Source organism: Heterodontus francisci, chromosome 19 (assembly GCF_036365525.1).
Source record: "Heterodontus francisci isolate sHetFra1 chromosome 19, sHetFra1.hap1, whole genome shotgun sequence".
Lineage (NCBI taxonomy): Eukaryota > Metazoa > Chordata > Chondrichthyes > Heterodontiformes > Heterodontidae > Heterodontus > Heterodontus francisci.
The window spans coordinates 11,433,128-11,453,624 of record NC_090389.1 but is presented as its reverse complement, the minus strand read 5'-3'; the positions used below and the strand labels follow the sequence as shown (position 1 = coordinate 11,453,624).

The 20,497-nt window shown below is 48.1% G+C and overlaps 1 protein-coding gene across 1 annotated transcript in view; it reads right to left on the bottom strand.

Moving 5' to 3' along the window:
- The window catches only part of mst1 (macrophage stimulating 1), a 194,409-nt gene that overhangs the window by 72,687 nt on the left and 101,225 nt on the right, over positions 1-20,497 (bottom strand). Inside the window, exon 12 of the mRNA XM_068051375.1 lies at positions 12,829-12,864. Coding sequence (XP_067907476.1) covers positions 12,829-12,864 — 36 coding nt within the window. The remainder of the gene's footprint in view (positions 1-12,828; positions 12,865-20,497) is intronic.

Here is a 20,497-nt window from a genome sequence, read left to right as displayed (position 1 = left end):
ACAGAGACTGTACCTTTAATATCAGAGTGTAGTCTTACACTAGAGACTGTGCCTTTAGTATCAGAGTGTAGTCTTACACCACAGAGACTGTACCTTTAATATCTGACTATGGTCTTACACCACAGAGACTGTATCTTTAATATCAGGGTGTAGTCTTACACCACAGAGACTGTGCCTTTAATATCAGAGTGTAGTCTTACACCGCAGAGACTGTACCTTTAATATCTGACTGTAGTCTTACACCACAGAGACTGTACCTTTAATATCAGGGTGTAGTCCTACATCACAGAGACTGTACCTTTAATATCAGGGTGTAGTCTTACACCACAGAGACTCTGTGCAGTCTCTGTGGTGTAGGACAAAACCTTGATATTAAACTTTGACACACAAGCCATAGAAACACCAGAAATACAGAGAGCCCCAGGGGAAATTCACCCCCACAATCTCCACAGAGGAGAACTACCACTGATATTAAAGGTACAGTCACCCTCGTATAGAACTACAGCGTGAAATTAAAGGTATGGTCATTGTGGAATAGGACCATACCCTGATAGTAAAGGTATAGTTTCCGTGGTACAGAACTACATCCTGATATTAAAGACACAGTCATTGTGGTAAAGGACTACAGCCTGATAGTAAAGGTACAGTCTCTGTGGTGTAAGACTACAGTCTGATATTAAAGGCACAGTCTCTGTGGTGTAAGACAACAGTCTGATATTAAAGATACAGTCTCTGTGGTGTAAGGCTACAGTCCGATATTAAAGATACAGTCTCTGTGGTGTAAGACTACAGTCTGATATTAAAGATACAGTCTCGATGGTGTAGGACAACACTCTGATATTAAAGGTACAGTCTCTGTGGTGTAAGTCTACAGTCAGATATTAAAGGTACAGTCTCTGTGGTGTAAGACTACAGTCTGATATTAAAGGTACAGTCTCTGTGGTGTAGGACTACACCCTGATATTAAAGGTACAGTCTCTGTGGTGTAAGACTACTTCTTCTCCTTCGGCCTCCTTGTCTCAGGAGACAATGGGTAAGCGCCTGGAGGTGGTCAGTGGTTTGTGGAGCAGCGCCTGGAGTGGCTATAAAGGCCAATACTAGAGTGACAGACTCTTCCACAGGTGCTGCAGAAAAAATTGGTTGTCGGGGCTGTTACACAGTTGGCTCTCCCCTTGCGCTTCTGTCTTTTTTCCTGCCAACTGCTAAGTCTCTTCGACTCACCACACTTTAGCCCCGCCTTTACGGCTGCGCGCCAGCTCTGGCAATCGCTGGCAACTGACTCCCACGACTTTTGATCAATGTTACAGGACTTCATGTCGCGTTTGCAGACGTCTTTAAAGCGGAGACATGGACAGCCGGTAGGTCTGATACCAGTGGCGAGCTCGCTGTACAATGTGTCTTTGGGGATCCTGCCATCTTCCATGCGACTCACATGGCCAAGCCATCTCAAGCACCGCTGACTCAGTAGTGTGTATAAGCTGGGGATGTTGGCCACCTCGAGGACTTCTGTGTTGGAGATGCGGTCCTGCCACCTGATGCCAAGGATTCTCCGGAGGCAGCGAAGATGGAATGAATTGAGACGTCGCTCTTGGCTGACATACGTTGTCCAGGCCTCGCTGCCGTAGAGCAAGGTACTGAGGACACAGGCTTGATACACTCGGACTTTAGTGTTCCGTGTCAGTGCGCCATTTTCCCACACTCTCTTGGCCAGTCAGGACATAGCAGTGGAAGCCTTTCCCATGTGCTTGTTGATTTCTGCATCTAGAGACAGATTACTGGTGATAGTTGAGTCTAGGTAGGTGAATTCTTGAACCACTTCCAGAGCGTAGTCGCCAATATTGATGAATGGAGCATTTCTGACGTCCTGCCCCATGATGTTCGTTTTCTTGAGGCTGATGGTTAGGCCAAATTCATTGCAGGCAGCCGCACACCTGTCGATGAGGCTCTGCAGACACTCTTCAGTGTGAGATGTTAAAGCAGCATCGTCAGCAAAGAGGAGTTCCCCGATGAGGACTTTCTGTACTATGGTCTTCGCTCTTAGGAGGGCAAGGTTGAACAACCTGCCACCTGATCTTGTGTGGAGGAAAATTCCTTCTTCTGAAGACTTGAACGCGTGTGAGAGCAGCAGGGAGAAGAAAATCCCAAACAGTGTAGGTGCGAGAACACAGCCCTGTTTCAGGCCACTCAGGATAGGAAAGGGGTCTGATGAGGCGCCGCTATGCTGAATTGTGCCTTTCATATTGTCATGGAATGAGGTGATGATACTTAGTAGCTTTGGTGAACATCCGATCTTTTCTAGTAGTCTGAAGAGACCACGTCTGCTGACGAGGTCAAAGGCTTTGGTGAGATCAATGAAAGCAACATAGAGGGGCATCTGTTGTTCGCGGCATTTCTCCTGTAGCTGATGAAGGGAGAACAGCCTGTCAATGGTCGATCTCTCTGCTCGAAAGCCACACTGTGCCTCAGGGTAGACACGCTCGGCCAGCTTCTGGAGCCTGTTTAAAGCGACTTGAGCGAAGACTTTCTGCTGCGCATTGCACTGCTGAACTACAAGAAAGCCCCCAGCGAGTTAACATCCGTAGCACTTAAAACATCCAGAAGCGCTGCACAAAGAACAGCCAGGCGCTGCACAAATGACTACTGGCAACACCTATGCAGTCATATTCAGCTGGCCTCAGACACCGGAAACATCAGAGGAACGTATGATGGCATTAAGAGAGCTTTTGGGCCAACCATCAAGAAGATCGCCCCCCTCAAATCTAAATCAGGGGACACAATCACTGACCAACGCAAGCAAATGGACCGCTGGGTTGAGCACTACCTAGAACTGTACTCCAGGGAGAATGTTGTCAGTGAGACCAGCCTCAATGCAGCCCAGTCTCTGCCAGTCATGGATGAGCTGGACGTACAGCCAACAAAATCGGAACTCAGTGATGCCATTGATTCTCTAGCCAGCAGAAAAGCCCCTGGGAAGGACGGCATTACCCCTGAAATAATCAAGAGTGCTAAGCCTGCCAAACTCTCAGCACTCTACGAACTGCTTTGCCTGTGCTGGGACGAGGGAGCAGTACCACAGGACATGCGCGATGCCAATATCATCACCCTCTATAATGTCTTGTAAGACTACAGTCTGATATTAAAGGTAAAGTCTCTGTGGTGTCAGACTACAGTCTGATTTTTAAGGTACAATCTCTGTGGTGTAAGACTACAGTCTGATATTAAAGGTAGTCTCTGTGGCGTAGGACTACAGCCTGATATTAAGGGCACAGTCTCTGTGGTGTAAGACTACAGTCTGATATTAAAGGTACAGTCTCTGTGGTGTAAGACTACAGTCTGATATTAAAGGTACAGTCTCTGTGGTGTAGGACTACAGCCTGATATTAAAGGTACAGTTTCTTTGGTGTATGACTACAGTCTGATATTAAACGTACAGTCTCTGTGGCGCAAGACTACACCCTGATCTTAATGGTACAGTCTCTGTGGTGTACGACTACACCCTGCTATTAAAAGTACAGTCACCATGGAGTATCCCTAAGGGGCAAGCGCCAAAGAATAATTCATGAATGACTAAAGACATAAAACTAAAGGAAAAAAGCATACAAGAACACAAAAAAGCACAGATCCTGGCAAATGGGGGAGGTACAATGAACAGCAAACGGTCAACAAACAAATATATATAAAACCTCCATTCAAGAAGTGGGCGGGAAGCAGAAAACAGGTAACTATAGGCCAGTGAGACTAACATCTATTGTCAGCAAATTGCTAGAGTCAATAATTAAGCATAGTGTGACTGAACATCTTGAAAGTTTTCAGCTGATCACAGAGATACAGCATGGATTTATACAGGATAAGTCATACCTGTTGAACCTGACTGGATTTTTTGAAGAAGTGACCAATGTTCCCTCTAATGTCCATTTGCTGTGCACAGCCCATTTGTTGGACTGCGCAGTCCCATTAAGATTACTGCAGAGCCGCACATGCGCTTATATTAAAGGGACCACTGCTTGTATGCAGTCTGTTAGTTCCCTGCACAACACATTCCTGATTGCTGCACAACCACGCACCCACGCAGCGTAGAAGGAACGTCGGAGCTGACTAAAGTGCACAAGAACATAAGAAATAGGAGCAGAAGTAGACCATATGGCCCATCGAGCCTGCTCCGCCATTCAATATGATCATGGCTGATCTTGGGCTTCAATTCCACTTTCCTGCCTGCTCCCCATATCCCTTGATTCCCTGAGAGACCAAAAATCTATCTATCCCAGCCTTAAATGTATTCAATGATGGAGCATCCACAACCCTCTGGGGTAGAGAATTCTAAGGATTCACAACCCTTTGAGTGAAGTAATTTCTCCTCTTCTCAATCCTGAATGATTGACCCCTAATCCTGAAACTGTGTCCCTGTGTTCTAGATTCACCAACCAGGGGGAGCAATCTCAAACCCTTTCAGAATCTTGTATGTCTCAATTCGATCGCCTCTCATTCTTCTAAACTCCAGAGAGTATAGGCCCAATTTACGCAGCCTCTCATCATAGGACAACCCCCTCATCCCAGGGACCAATTTAGTAAATCTTCACTGCACTGCCTCCAGTGCAAGTATATCCTTTCCTAAATGTGCAGACCAAAACTGCACACAGTATTCCAGGTGCCGTCTCACCAAAGCCCTGTACAATTTTAGTAAGACTTCTTTATTCCTGTACTCCAATCCCCTTACAATAAAGGTCAAGATGCCATTTGCCTTCCTAATAGCCTGCTGCACCTGCATGTTAACTTTGTATGTTCCTTGTACGAGTACCCCCAAGTCTCTCTGAACATCAACACCTTTTAAAAATATTCTGTTTTTCTACTTTTATGACCAAAGTGAACAACTTCACACTTCCCTACATTATTCTCCATTTGCCATCTTGTTGCCCACTCACTTAATCTGTCTATATCTCTTTGCAGCCTCTCTACACTCCCCCCGCAGCTTACCTTTCCAATGAGCTTTGTATCATCAGCAAACTTAGATACATTACTCTCTGCCTCTTCATCCAAGTCATTAATATAGAGTGTAAATAGTTGAGGCTCCAGCACTGATCCTTGTGGTACCCCACTATTCACTGCCTGCCAACTTGAAAATGCCCCATTTATGCCCACTCTCTGCTTCCTGTCTGTTAACCAATCCTCTATCCACACTAATATATTATCCCCAACACCATGAGCCCTTATCTTGCCTATTAATCTTTTATGTGGCACCTTATCGAATGCCTTTTGAAAATCCAGGTATACTACATCTACTGGTTCCCCTTTATCTACCCTCCTAGTTACATCCTCAAAAAACTCTAATAAATTTGTCAAGCAGGATCTCCCTTTAGTAAAACCATGCTGACTTGTTCTAATCATACTATGCTTTTCCGAGTGCAATGTTAAGACTTCCTTAATAATAGTTTCCAGCATCTTCCCAATGACTGATGTTAGGCTAACTGGCCTGTAGTTCCCTGTTTTCTCTCTACCTCCTTTCTTAAAAAGCGGCATAACATTTGCCAACTTCCAATCTGACGGGACCATTCCTGAATCTAAGGAATTCTGGAAAATCATAGCCAGCGCATCCACTACCTCTGCAGCTATCTCTTTTAGAACCCTAGGATGTAGGCCATCTGGTCCAGGGGACTTGTCAGATTTTCGTCGCTCAAGTTTCTCCAATACTTTTTCTCAACTAATATCAATATCCTTAATTTCCTCACTCTTTTTAGCCCCTAGGTCACTGTCTATTTCTGGAACTTGTGTCTTCAACTGTGAAGACGGATACAAAATATTTATTTTGTAGTGGACAGGGAATGTCTGTAGCCGCTATTTCTATGGACATGCAGACGGCATTTGATAAAATCCCCATTTAGCTCTTAGCTAAAGTTGAGGCTCATGGAATTGAGGGGAAGTTATTGACCTGATTAGGAAATTAGCTCAGTGGCAGGAGGCAGAGAGCAGGGATAATGGGCAGTTACTCCAATTAACAGGAAATGACTAGTAGCATCCCACAGGGATATGTGCTGGGGCTCAACTATACACTGTATTTATTAACAACTCAGATGACGGGATAGAGAGCCCCATATCCAAATTTGCCAATGACACAAAGGTAGGTGGCATAGTAACAGTAGAGATGGAAACATAAAATTACAAAGCTTTATTAATAGATTAAGTGAATTGGTAAAACTGTGAAAAATGGATTTCAATATAGTCAAGTGTGAGGTCATCCACTTTTGACCTAAAAAGGATAAAACAGAATGGAGAAAAGCTATAGAAACAGTGGAGCTCCAAAGAGATGTGGAGGTCAAGCTACATAGATCATTAAAATGGTTTGAACAGGCACAAAAATAACCAAAAAGGCTGATGGAATTCTGGCCCTTATATTTAAAGAACTAGAATACAAGGGGTTAGAAGTCATGCTTCAGCTATACAAAGCCCTGGTTAGACCACATTTGAAGTACCGTGATCGGTTCTGGGCACCACACCTTAGGAAGGATATATTGGCCTTGGAAGCAGTGCAGCATAGATTTGCTAGAATGATTCCTGGACTCCAAGGGTTAAATAAAGAAGAGAGATTACACCTACTGTGGTTGTATTCCCTGGAATTTAGAAGATTAGTGAATGATTTGATTGAAGTTTTCAAGATATTAAAGGGAACAGATAGAATAGAAAGCGAAACTACTTCCCCTAGTTGGGGAGTCTAGGGGGAGGCAGTGGCGTGGTGGTAATGTCACTAGACTAGTAAACCAGAGCCCCAGGCTGATGCTCTGAGGACATGGGTTTGAATCCCACCATGGCAGATGGTGGAATTTGAATTCAATTTATAGATCTGAAATTAAAAGTGAGTCTAGTGGTGACCATGAAACCATTGTCGATTGTTGTAAAAAACCATTTTGTTCACTAATGTCCTTTAGGAGAAGAAATCTGCCGTCCTTACCTGGTCTGGCCTACATGTGACTCCAGACCTACAGCAATGTGGTTGATTCTTAACTGCCCTCTGAAATGGCCTAGCAAGCCACTGTTATATCAAACCACCACAAGGCCTAAGGAAAGGAATAGAACCGGACGGATCACCCGGCATCGACTTAGGCACTAGAAACAACAAAGGCAAACCCAGCCCTGTCGACACTGCAAAGTCCTCCTTACTAACATCTGGGGGCTTGTGCCAACATTGGGAGAGCTGTCCCACAGACTAGTCAAGCAACAGCCTGACATAGTCATACTCACAGCATCATACCTTACATCTAATGTCTCCGACTCCTCAATCACCATCCCTGGGTATGTTCTGTCCCACCGGCAGGACAGACCCACCAGAGGTGGCGGCACAGTGGTATACAGTCAGGAGAGAGATGCCCTGGGAGTCCTCAACATTGACTCCAGATCCCATGAAGTCTCATGCCATCAGGTCAAACATGGGCAAGGAAACCTCCTGCTGATTACCACCTACTGCCCCGCATCAACTGATGAATCAGTACTCCTTCATGTTGAACACCAACTGGAAGAAGCACTAAGGGTAGCAAGGGCACAAAATGTATTCTGGGTAGGGGACTTCAATATCCACCACCAGGAGTGGCTTGGTAGCACCACGACTGACCAAGCTGACCGAGTCCTAAAGGACACAGCTGCTAGACTGGGTCTGCGGCAGGCTGTGAGTGAACCAACAAAAGGGAAAACATACTTGATCTCGTCCTCACCAAGCTACCTGTTGCAGATGCATGACAGTATTGGCAGGAGTGATCACCGCACAGTCCTTGCGGAGACAAATTCCCGTCTTCACATTGAGGGTACCCACCATTGTGTTGTATGGCACTGCCAGCGTGCTAAATGAGATGGAGTTTGAACAGAACTAGCAACTCAAAACTGGACATCCAAGAGGCGCTGTGGGCCATCAGCATCTGCAGAATTGTATTCAACCACAATCTGTAACCTAATGGCTTGGGATATACCCACTCTACCATTACCATCAAGCTGGGGGACCAACCCTGGTTCAATGAAGACTGTAGAAGGGCATGCCAGGAGCAGCACCAGGCGTACCTCAAAATGAGTGTCAGCCTGGTGAAGCTACAGGACTAGTTGCATGCCAAACAGCAGAAGCAGCATGCGATAGACAGAGCTAAGCAATCCCACAACCAATGGATCAGATCTAAGCTCTGCAGTCCTGCCACATCCAGTTGTGATGCTGGTGGACAATTAAACAACTAACAGGAGGAGGTGGCTCCACTAATATCCCCATCTTCAACAATGGGGGAGCCCAGCACATCAGTGCAAAAGACAAGGCTGAATCATTTGCATCTATCTTCAGCCAGATGTGCCAAGTGGATGATCCAACTCAGCCTCCTCCTGAGGTCCCCATCATCACAGATGTCAGTCTTCAGCCAATCCAATTCACTCTACATGATACTGAGAAACAGCTGAAGGCACTGGATACTGCAAAAGCTATGGCCCCTAACAACATTCCGGCAATAGTACTGAAGAATTATGCTCCAGAACTTGCCGCGCCCCTTACCATCTGTTTCAGTACAGCTACAACACTGGCATCTAACCAGCAATGGAGAAAAAATTGCCCAGGTATGTCCTGTGCACAAAAAGCAGGACAAATCCCACCTGTCCACTTTCCACCCTATCAGTCTATTCCCGATCATCAGCAAAGTGATGGAAGGGGAGATCGACAGTGCCATCAAGCAGCACTTGTTTAGCAATAACCTGCTCAGTGATGCTCAATTTGGGTTACGCCAGGGCCACTCAGCTCCTGACCTCATTACAGCCTTGGTCCAAACATGGACTAAAGGGCTGAACTCCAGAAGTGAGTTGAGAGTGACTGCCCTTAACATCAAGGCAATATTTGACTGAGTATGGCATCAAGGAGCCCTAGCTAAACTGGAGTCAATGGGAATCAGGGGGAAAACTCTCCACTGGTTGGAGTCATAACTAGCACAAAGGAAGATGGTTGTGGTTGTTGGAGGTCAATCATCTCGGTCCCAAGACATCACTGCAGGAGTTCCTCAGGGTAGTGTCCTCGGCCCAACCATCTTCAGCTGCTTCATCAATGACCTTCCCTCCATCATAAGGTCAGAAGTGGGGATGTTCGCTGATAATTTCACAATGTTCAGCACCATTTGCAATTCCTCAGATACTGATGCAGCCCATGTCCATATGCAGCAAGACCTGAACAACATCCAGGCTTGGGCTGATAAGTGGCAAATAACATTCATGCCACACAAGTGCCAGGCAATAACCATCTCAAACAAGAGAGAATCTAACCATTTCCCCTTGATATTCAATGACATTACCATCGCTGAATTCCCCACTATCATCATCCTGGGGTCACCATTGACCAGAAACTGAACTGGAGTAGCCACATAAATGCTGTGGCTACAAGAGCAGGTCAGAAACTGGGAATTCTGCTGCAAGTAACTCACCTCCTGACTCCCCAAAGCCTGTCCACCATCTACAAGGCACAAGTCAGGAGTGTGATGGAATACTCTCCACTTGCCTGGATGGGTGCAGCTCCAACAACACTCAGGAAGGTCGACGCCATCCAGGACAAAGCAGCCTGCTTGACTGGCACCCCATCTACAACCTTCAACATTCATTCCCTCCACCACTGACGCACAGTGGCAGCAGTGTGTACTATAGACAAGATGCATTGCAGCAACTCACCAAGGCTCCTGCGACAGCACCTTCCAAACCCGTGACCTCTACCACCTAGAAGGACAAGGGCAGCAGATGCATGGGAACAACACCACCTGCATGTTCCCCTCCAAACCATACACCATCCTGACTTGGAACTATATCACCATTCTTTCACTGTCGCTGAGTCAAAATCCTGGAACTCCCTTCCTAACAGCACTGTGGGTGTACCTACCCCACATGGACTGCAGCGGTTTAAGAATGCAGCTCACCACCACCTTCTCAAGGGCAATTAGGGATGGGCAATAAATGCTGTCCTAGCTAGTAATGCCCACATCCCATGAATGAATTAAAAAAAGGACTGGGGGCATAAACGAACATTACAGCCAGATTCTTCAGGAGTGAAATAATAATAGAAAATGCTGGAAATACTCAGCAGGTCTGGCAGCATCTGTGGAGAGAGAAACAGAGGCCAGAATTTTATGCCCCCGAAAAGAGTGGGCGTAAAATGGAGTGGGAGGCTCAGGGGGCCCTTCCCGACCTGCTCCCACCTCTGCTGCCAATTTATGCAGGGCGGCGGTGCAAGAAACGGCTCACCGCCCCAGGCCAATCAAGGCCCTTTAGTGGCCAATTAATTGCCACTTAAGGGCGTCTGTCTGCCACTACGGGGATTTTGCGTTTGGCTGGCAGGAAGCTGAGCCTCAAAGAACCTGCCTGATAAAAGTAGGGGGCCTTCTGGTGGGCTGGGGGAGGGCCCTCCTGATCGGGCGTCCTGTGCCGCACAAAGTGCCATCTCCGAAGCCTCAACTGCTCTGCACAACACGTCCCCTGCCCCCCTTACCAACCCCCCCCCCCAGCTGTGCTGGTGCTCAACCGATTGGCCCCGGCAAGGCCCAAAAACTTTCCTCTTTTCCAGGGCTGGCTGTCATCTTCCTCCTACAGCTGGGTGGAGTCCCAGCAGTGGCCACTGCTCCCAGCAATCCCGCTGATTGGTCGGCAGCTCCATTAGGTGGGGCTTCCTGCCTCAAGGCGGCACAGTAGCGCAGTGGTTAGCACCGCAGCCTCACAGCTCCAGAGACCCGGGTTCAGTTCTGGGTACTGCCTGTGCAGAGTTTGCAAGTTCTCCCTGTGACCGCGTGGGTTTCCGCCGGGTGCTCCGGTTTCCTCCCACAGCCAAAGACTTGCAGGTTGATAGGTAAATTGGCCATTGTAAATTGCCCCTAGTGTAGGTAGGAGAATGGTGGGGATGTGGAAGGGATTAATGTAGGATTAGTATAAATGGGTGGTTGTTGGTCGGCACAGACTTGGTGGGCCGAAGGGCCTGTTTCAGTGCTGTATCACTCTAAGGAGGTGGAAGCTCCGCCCAAGACCAATTAAGGGCCTGTGGAGCGTAAAATCTGGTTTGGATCCCCAGACCCAGCAGAGGCAGGATCGCCACCGACTTTTCGGCCAGTGGATGGGACTCCCCCACCCAACGTAAAATCCAGCCCAGAGTTAATGTTTCAGGTCCATGACCCTTCATCAGAACTGGAAAAAATGAGAAGTGTAATAGGTTTTAAGTAGGTCAAATGGGGGAGGGTGGAAAATGAACAAAAGGGAAGCTCTGTGATAGGGTGGAAGACAGGAGACATTAAATGACAAAAGAGTCGGTGGGGCAGAGCCAAAGGGAGTAATAATGGGACAAGTAAAAAGATAAAAGATGTGTCCAGAGGAGGTGTGAATGGCAGAATAATGAACAGCTGCTGTCCAAAAACAAAAACAAGAGAAAACAAGATTAAAGTCGAAACATGCAAAGAAAAGGAATCAAAATTTGGCAGAGATTATGGCCTGAAATTGTTGAACTCAGTGTTAAGTCCAGAAGGCTGTAAAGTGCTTCATCAAAGGATGAAGGGCTGTTCCTTGAGCTTGTGTTGAGCTCCATTTGAACACTGCAGTAGGTGGAGGACAGAGATGTCAGATTGAGAGCAAGGTGGAGAATTAAAATGACAGGTCACCTGTCCGGAAGCTCAGGGTCACACTTGAGGACTGACTGGAGGTGTTCCACTAAGCGGTTAGTACACGTAAATCACTGTTTCACCTGGAGTGAAGTTAGGAAACATTTCTACAAACATAGGGTGGTAGAAGTTTGGAACTCTCTTCCACAAATGGCAGTTGATGCTAGATCAGTTGTTAATTTTAAATCTGAGATTAATAGATTTTTAATAGATTTTTGTTAACCAAAGGTATTGAGGGCTTTGGGGTAAAGGCAGGTATATGGAGTTAGATCACAGATCAGTCATGATCTCAGTGAATCGCAGAACAGGCTCGAGCAGCTAAAGGGCCTTCTGTTTCTATGTTCCTATCATGGTTTTGGGAGGGAGAGGCAGGGATGAGAGCAGAGGTGCAGAAAATGGGACAGACATAATCAAGGGCCTGGTCCATGATGGAGGGGAATCCTCAGCTGAGGAATCAGTAAAGCATATCAGAAGTGCTGGTATGAAAGGTAGCATCATCAGAACAGATGAGACAGAGACGGAGAAACTGGGAGAATGGAACAGAGTCCTTACAGAAAGCAGGGTGTGAGCATGTGTAGTTAAGGTAGCTGTGGAAGTCAGTGGGCTTATAGTAGATAGTGGCTGACAGCTTATCCATAGAAATGGAGGCAGAGAAGTGAGGAAGAGAAGGGAAGAGTCAGAGGTGGACTGGGTGAAGGTGAGGGAGCAGAGGAAATCAGGAGCGATGTTGAATTTTTCTAGCTCAGGGTGAGAGCAGGAAGCAGCACCGATACAGTCAACAATGTACTGGAAGAACAGGTGAGGGAGGGTCCTGACTAGAACTGGAACAAAAAATGCTTCACATACCTCATGAAAAGGCAGGTATGGTTAGGACCTATACAGGTTCCAGCAGCAACACCTTTAATTTAGAGGAAATGTCCTCTGATTACAGATCTTTCTGCCAGTGGAAACAGTTTCTCCCTATCTACTCCAACAAAAATACCTATAATTTTGAATACCTTAATTAAATCTCCCCATAACCTTTGTTGCTCTAAAGAGAACAATCCCAGCTTCTCTCTCCCCCATTGTTCAAACATTTTTATTCCATTTGACCAGATGGATGATTGCTGGGAGATCAAATCTACCCAATGTAACCATGGAGATATATCCTGTTTTCTCTTGGCTTCTCTTTGAAAGTTCAGCTGCAACTATCCTCATGTACCTGGATCTTCCTTGTTTGTTGGTTTGGAATGTCCTCCTGTAATTGAAACAGATGATTATTGCACAATTAAAGCAGTGTAACTGGAAATCAGCTGTCATTTTGTGTCTTTAAATTGTTCTGCAAATGCGACCTCTGAGAATTCCTGTCCTTGTGTATCTCTGATGTGGGACAGTTAGGGAGATAGTCACCATTCCTCCTCATAGTTTGCAAATCACTGATCACCAGGCACAGAAAAGAAGAAAGCAAGGCAGAGAACTGTAAAATTAGGCCTCCACCTAATCCCACTTATCCAGCTCATTCAGGGGATGTAGGAGCAGGGCAGAATCCAGTACAGGAGGCAGCTATGCAGAGTGAGATGAGACGCATCGAAATCCAAATGACCAGAAGTGAGTCCACCCGGGTAATGTCCCACATCACTGGCACAGAAATAACTGCTCTGTTTGTAACACAGCACGTAATATCTGTGTCAGTAATGCAGGATTTCAACTCTTTATGCGTAATATAAACTAACTATGGCCAGAATTTTATGCCCCCCACCCCTAGGAGCAGCCTGGAGGTGGAGCAGGGGGGAAGGGGTTGGGGGTTGGGGGGTGGGGGGGTGTAAAATTGAGTGGGAGGCTGGGGGGGTGGGTGGGTGCCATTCCTGTCGCCTACCTGCCCTGTTGCCATTTTACCATCAGTGTGGGAAATGACAAACAGCCCACCTACCCCAAGCCAATTGGGCCCTTAAGCAGCCAATTAATTGCCACTTAAGGGCCTCCGCCTACCGTCGCTGTATATTACCGGCAGCAGCTGGGAACTTCGTCAGCTGAGGAGGCCGCCCAGTAAAACCGGGTGGCCTCCTTGCAGGTCCGGGGGTGGGCCCTCCTGATCGGGCGCTCTGTGTCCCACAGAGAGTGCCCCAGCAGCACAAGCTCTCCCCACTGGAGGACCTCCCCCCTCCCGCCCTCCTGATCGACCCCAACCTCCCTCACCAGGGCCCAGCCGATTATCCCCGGTGAGGCCCGAAACCCCAGTTACCTTTATCGGGGGCTGGCGTCCCTCTTGCTCGTCAGGCTGGTGTAGCCCCTGCAGTGGCCACTACTCCCGGTGGCACTGCAGGGACTGAAGAGCTGTCGGCCTGCTGATTGACCGGCAGGACTTTCTGCCTCAGAGAGACAGAAGTCCCGCCCAAGGCCACGTAAAATCAGTGCATGGCTTCCAGGCCCTGCTGAGGTGGGCTCGTCTCTGACTTTAAAGCCACTAGGCAGGGCCTCCGCCACCACGTAAAATTCCAGCTTCTGTGTCTGTAATACAGGACATTATCTCTGTGTCTGTAATGCGGGACGTGAATTCTGTCCGTATTGCACATCATTATTTTTCTACCTATATTGTGGACCCTACTTTCATGTCTCCAATGTAGGACACTAACTCTGTGCCTGTAATGTGGGACACTAACTCCCTGTCTGTTATGTGGGACACCATCTCTGTGCCTATTATGAGTATCACTATTTCCATGCCTGTTCTGTGGGACACTATCTCTTTCCCTGTATTGTGGAACACTGTCTGTATGCCTATAACGGATGACACTATTTGTCTGCCTGTTCTGTGGAACACAACATTGGCCGTAAAATTTGATAAGTCCCATAAACAGACAAATGGGATCACGGTGTGCTTCCGGAACAGGCTGCACGCCAACTTCATGCTGCCTGATCATTTAAATAATTGTAGCCTGCAGCCAGTATTAATTGCACTGTTGGGTGACTGCACATCTGAGCAGGTGGTGCAGAAACGGTAGAGTTTAGCACCATTTAAAGCGAGCCTGCACTTCTTAAAGGGAAGAATCATTCTGGCTGGAGCAGGTGCTGGAACTGGTTGCAGAAGGGAATATGAGCAAGAAGAACACTGATTTATGGCACAACTGGGCAGAGAAGGGGCTCCAAGATTTTCCGACACTGCACTGGAGGCCTTGATTCAGAAGATGCAGAGTAGACGGGATGTCATCTATCCTAAAGGGCCAGGAGGCCTTCAGACAAACTCACAGAAGGCATTGGGACCAGATAACTCAGGCAGTCAATGTCAGGAGTCAAGCTATGAGGAACTGGATGCAGTGTTGCAAGAAGTTCAATGACCTCACACAAGTGGCCAAGGTCAGTGAACACATCTTCAAATGCCATATCCCACCAACTGCCCCAGTACAAGCACATACTGCTTAATGCACCATAACTCCATCACTCAGCTACCACCAACCTCTATCAACCACAGCTCATACTTCACATTCAATGATTCACCGCCCCCCACACGCACTTAGCACGACTGCAAGCCTCACACACACAGATCAAAGCTTTCACACACTGCCTGCTATTCAAGCATGGCAGCCACATCACCTAAACATATTGCACCATACTCAATCTCTTGCAGGACAAGGTGGCAGCAATATCTAACTGGTGGGGTATTGTTGCATGCTGACACCCCAATGAAGAAACAATGCTCGCCATGATGGAGGCCACGGCCAGCAGTGAGGCTGAAACCACAGAAGGTGGTATCCAAATACCTAATCCTACATCCCACTTTCCCTTCATCCTACAACTTCCTCTGACTTACAAGCTGCAGATGGTCTAAGCATGCACCTCTAGTTTTATGTCTACTCCTCTCACCACAACCCTAGCCTTGTGCCTCTCTCCTTTCAGATACCCAAGAACTGCCACCTGGCCAGGCAGTGTGGAAGAGGAGGGGTTGCAATAGCAAGAAGCCACTGATGAAGAAGAAACACCGTAACTTTCTCTCACACTTGCAACCACCAGCTCAGATAGTGATACTGCACGTACTTTAGAGCCTGGCTTAAAGGCAGGATCTGCACATAGTGAGATACCAGGTATGAGTGACACACAACCAGGGCAGATGACAAGGTTGCACTCGTGCTCGGTTGCAAAGAAATCAGATAGGACTTTGATGGTCCAGAAAAGGGCTGTGATGGGAATACACAATGAAATTCTTGGTGCATTGGCAGGCCTACCAGAAAGCCTGTGGTCACTGTCAAATAGGATGGAGGAATCTGACATCAATTTTGCACAGGGTTTTGTGCAGATCTTGGAGCCCATCCTTTCGAGAGTGGAAGTGGTGGTCAACTCCATGAAAACACTTGCAAATCCAACCATGAGGCAGCGTCTGATGTATCAACTTCCACTGCAGCACAAGAAGCCACCCAACATCTGGCTGCTGCAGTGGAAATTCAGACTGAATTCTCATCTTGTGTCACAAAAGCTCAGACTGCTGCCTGATACCAGTGTGCAAAGGGGCTTGTAAGGTCTCACAGCAGTCCAGCAATCTACCCTCCAACACATTGCTAGGATTGCTGAGGCATTGCCCAATGGGAGTGGCAGTGGATCTGTGGAGCATGAACTGCTGTCCCCTCTCTGAAAGCAGCATTCACCCTCCCGCCACTGCCAATCCAAGAGTGCTGATGCCTGCCGGCCAGCCATCCCAGACTGCTGCCACCTATGCCATGGTGGTGCAGTCTGAAGCTAGGACTTCTAGAGTCAGAGATGCTTGAGGTCGTCTTGGAAGGACATTTGCAGTCTCCCCCACTGAAAGGCAGCAGCCTTCCACTATAGCCACTGGGGTAACATTGCATAGGAATACCAGGGCAGGTGAGGGCCAAAGTTCCCTCGAACAGAGAAGGCTGAGGGGAGATTTGATTGAAATATACAAAATTGTGAGGGGCCTGGATAGAGTAGAGGTCTATTCACCTTAGCAGAGAGGTCAGTGACTAGGGAGCATATATTTAAAGTGATTGGTAAAAAAATTAGAGGGGAGATGAGGAAATGTTTTTTCACCCAGAGGGTGGTGGGGGTCTGGAACTCACTGCCTGAAAGGGTAGTTGAAGCAAAAACCCTCAACTCATTCAAAAGAAGTCTGGATATGCACCTCAAGTGCCGTAATCTGCAGGGCTACGGACCAAATGCTGGAAGGTGGGATTAGAATAGGTGGAACGTTTTTCAGCCGGCACAGACACGATGGGCTAAATGGCCTCTTTCTGTGCCGTAAACTTTCTATGGTTCTACCTGCTTCTCTCTGGCAAGAGAGAATGAAATATATTCAGCTCTCTTTGCATACAGAGTCTCAATGACCTCCCATTATGCAACAGTGGTTAGCCAATATCACCTGTTCCAGTCTGGAAGAAACTCAATGCATAATAGTTCTTGGCCATGGTCACCTGCACAGGCACTGGCAATGCTGTCCTCACCCTGCTCTGAGGCTGCAGTTCAGGCTGCAACAGGTGGCAGATTTCGGTGAACACCTCCTTGGTGAAGTACAAATATCTGGCGCACTATTTGTTACTGTGGTTGAAGTAGGAGAATTGCTCCCTGAACATCCTTCTTTCAGTCATTCATGGGATGTGTGTGTTGCTGGCAAGGCCAGCATTTATTACCCATCCCTAACTAGCCTTGAGAAGCTGGTGGTGAGCTGCTTTAGTTTAGAGATACAGCACTGAAACAGGCCCTTCAGCCCATCGAGTCTGTGCCGACCATTAACCACCCATTTATACTAATCCTACACTAATCCTATATTCCTACCACATCCTCACCTGTCCCTATATTCCCCTACCACCTACCTAGTATATTATAATGGCCAATTTACCTATCAACCTGCAAGTCTTTTGGCTGTGGGAGGAAACCGGAGCACCCGGAGGAAACCCACGCAGACACAGGGAGAACTTGCAAACTCCACACAGGCAGTACCCAGAATTGAACCCGGGTCGCTGGAGCTGTGAGGCTGCGGTGCTAACCACTGCGCCACTGTGCCGCCCTTTCTTGAACCACTGCAGTCTAAGTGGTGTAGGTGTACTGCCTGCACCCCACTCCCATGCCCCCCCTCCCCACAAATAATGCTGTTAGGAATGGAGTCCCAGGATTTTGACCCAGTGACAGTGAAGGAACGGCAATGGTGTGTGATTCGGAAGGGAACTTGCAGGTGGTGGTGGTGGGCCCACACTAACCCTCTAACCAAAATTGTGTCCGGCATGACCAGCCCGGAAACCATTTTGGACCTGAAATGCCACCTGCAGCACTGAAACTATGAGCACAATGCAACTGCATTTTACAGCCATTATCTTTGTGCCTGTAATGCAAGATACTCGGGGGAATTTTACGATTGACGACCTCGGGGGTTTAGATGCAGGTGAGAGGGGTGGGAGTTAAAGTCATTGAAAATGACAGTGCCTCTGGAAACCAGCTCCGATACACCCACTTCCAGCATTAACTTGGGTGCCTTTGGGTGTGTGTGTGTAACACCTTCCAGACAAGTGGGCCAGCAATTTGAATATTTAATTTACTGATTTGCAGCAATATTTCAACCACCATTTTAATTTAACGGTACAAGTCTGGGTTTCCCAGGCTTCCTGAAACTCTCCATTGAAACCAAGGCAGGAAGAAAAAGTCAATTCATCAGGCTCATTAAAAGTCAGAAATACAACAGCAATAAACATTCAGTGTCCACAGCTTCTGTTTTACCTCCCACTTGGTGCCCATACTTAGGCTGAGAGGCTAATTTCTGCATTTTGGAAGTATCGACACTGATGATCAAGATGGGTAGGGCCCGCCATAGTTTCCTTATTGGACCTCAGACAAGGAGCAAGGTGACCACCAGAAGCAACAACAGCCTGCTTTGGAGAGAACTGTAGGTGGTCAGCAGAAGGGGAGCATCAGCAATGGGAACAAGAACGATGGAAGCAGCAGAGAGGGAGCAGCAGAGAGAGGAAGCAATGAAAGGGAGCAGCAGAGAGAGGGGAGCAGAGAGGGAGCAGCAGAGAGAGGGAGCAGCAGAGAGAGGGGGCAGCAGAGAGAGGGGGCAGCAGAGAGAGGGGGCAGCAGAGAGAGGGGGCAGCAGAGAGAGGGGGCAGCAGAGAGGGGGCAGCAGAGATGGGGGCAGCAGAGATGGGGGCAGCAGAGATGGGGGCAGCAGAGATGGGGGCAGCAGAGATGGGGAGATTGGGGCAGCAGAGATGGAGGCAGCAGAGATGGGGAGATTGGGGCAGCAGAGATGGAGGCAGCAGAGATGGAGGCAGCAGAGATGGGGGCAGCAGAGATGGGGGCAGCAGAAGAGAGGGGAGCAGAAGAGAGGGGAGCAGAAGAGAGGGGAGCAGCAGAGAGGGAGCAGAAGAGAGAGGAGCAGCAGAGAGGGGAGCAGAAGGGAGGGGAGCAGAAGAGAGGGGAGCAGAAGAGAGGGGAGCAGAAGAGAGGGGAGCAGAAGAGAGGGGAGCAGCAGAGAGGGAGCAGAAGAGAGAGGAGCAGAAGAGAGAGGAGCAGAAGAGAGAGGAGCAGCAGAGAGGGGAGCAGAAGAGAGGGGAGCAGAAGAGAGGAGAGCAGCAGGGAGGGGAGCAGAAGAGAGAGTAGCAGCAGAGAGGGAGCAGCAGCGAGAGGAGGAGCAGAGAGAGGAGGAGCAGAGAGGAGAGCAGCAGAAAGGGGAGCAGCAGAGAAGGGAGCAGCAGAGAGGGGAGCAGCAGAGAGGGGAGCAGCAGAGAGGGGAGCAGCAGAGAGGGGAGCAGCAGAGCGGGGAGCAGAAGAGAGAGGAGCAGCAGAGAGGGGAAGCAGTAGGGTCGAGCTCACAGGAAGCACTACCCACCTAGCAGGGTGTTTAGCAAAGGCTCATATTTCTTGTTTCTCAGAAGAACAGTGCTTTGAAAGATTACAGTTGTCGAAGCAGGAGGGGGCAGATATTTGCAGCATCCTAGTAGAAGACCTGCTCCCTGCTGGGCCTGGTGGTCACACAGTACCAATGGCTGTGAAAGTGACTACTGTCCTCAACATATTTGCCTTTGGATCCTTCCAGGATGCTGCCTACATTTATACTGAAGATCTACTAGTTAGCTGCACATAAATGCATAAGGTAGCTCACGGATAGCTTGCTTGCCAGGGTCGGCTATTATGTTAACTTCATGTGTGATATGCCAGTCAGAATGAATGGGCACACATGTTTGCAGCTCTGGCTGGTTTCCCACAGGTGCAGGGTGTCATCAACTGCTCGCACTTGGCAATCCGCACACTCCCAGATCATCTAATAATATTGGTCAGCTGCAAGTGTTTCTATTCCATCAATGTCTAGCTGGTGTGCAACTACAAGAAAAGCTTTATGCAGGTGTGCGTCAGATTCCCAGGAAGCTGCTATGATGCTTTCATCCTGCAGCAGTCCAAGCTCCCCGACTGGTTTGCACCTGCAAGCAAACTAAAGGGATGGCTGCTGGAAGACAAAGGCTGATGATGCCTGTCAGAAACCAAAAGCCATTTGACAACCAATGTTCCTGAACACATATGAAGGCGCTCTTCAGTATTCACAAGTCAGGGTCTCCAAAATAATCGTGGTGAGCTGTGCTCTGGATAACATTGCACAGTAACAAGGATCAGAGCTGCAGGAGGAACAAAGTGCTGAGCACACATTGAGAATGAAGCAGAAGAGGAAGAGGAGGAGGAAGATGACAACCACAATGCAGCATCAGTCACTCACATTGCTGCCCGGATGCCAGGAATTCCCTTATAGTTGTAAAGTTCAGTTAATCACTGCCATTGAACCAGGTGTAACAAGCACATCCAACGCCTTGCCCTCCCCCACCCCCGACCCCCCCCCCCCACCTCACCCCTACTATCCTTAAACCTAAATGACACAAAGCCGTCCTGTAATCACCCATCTACCC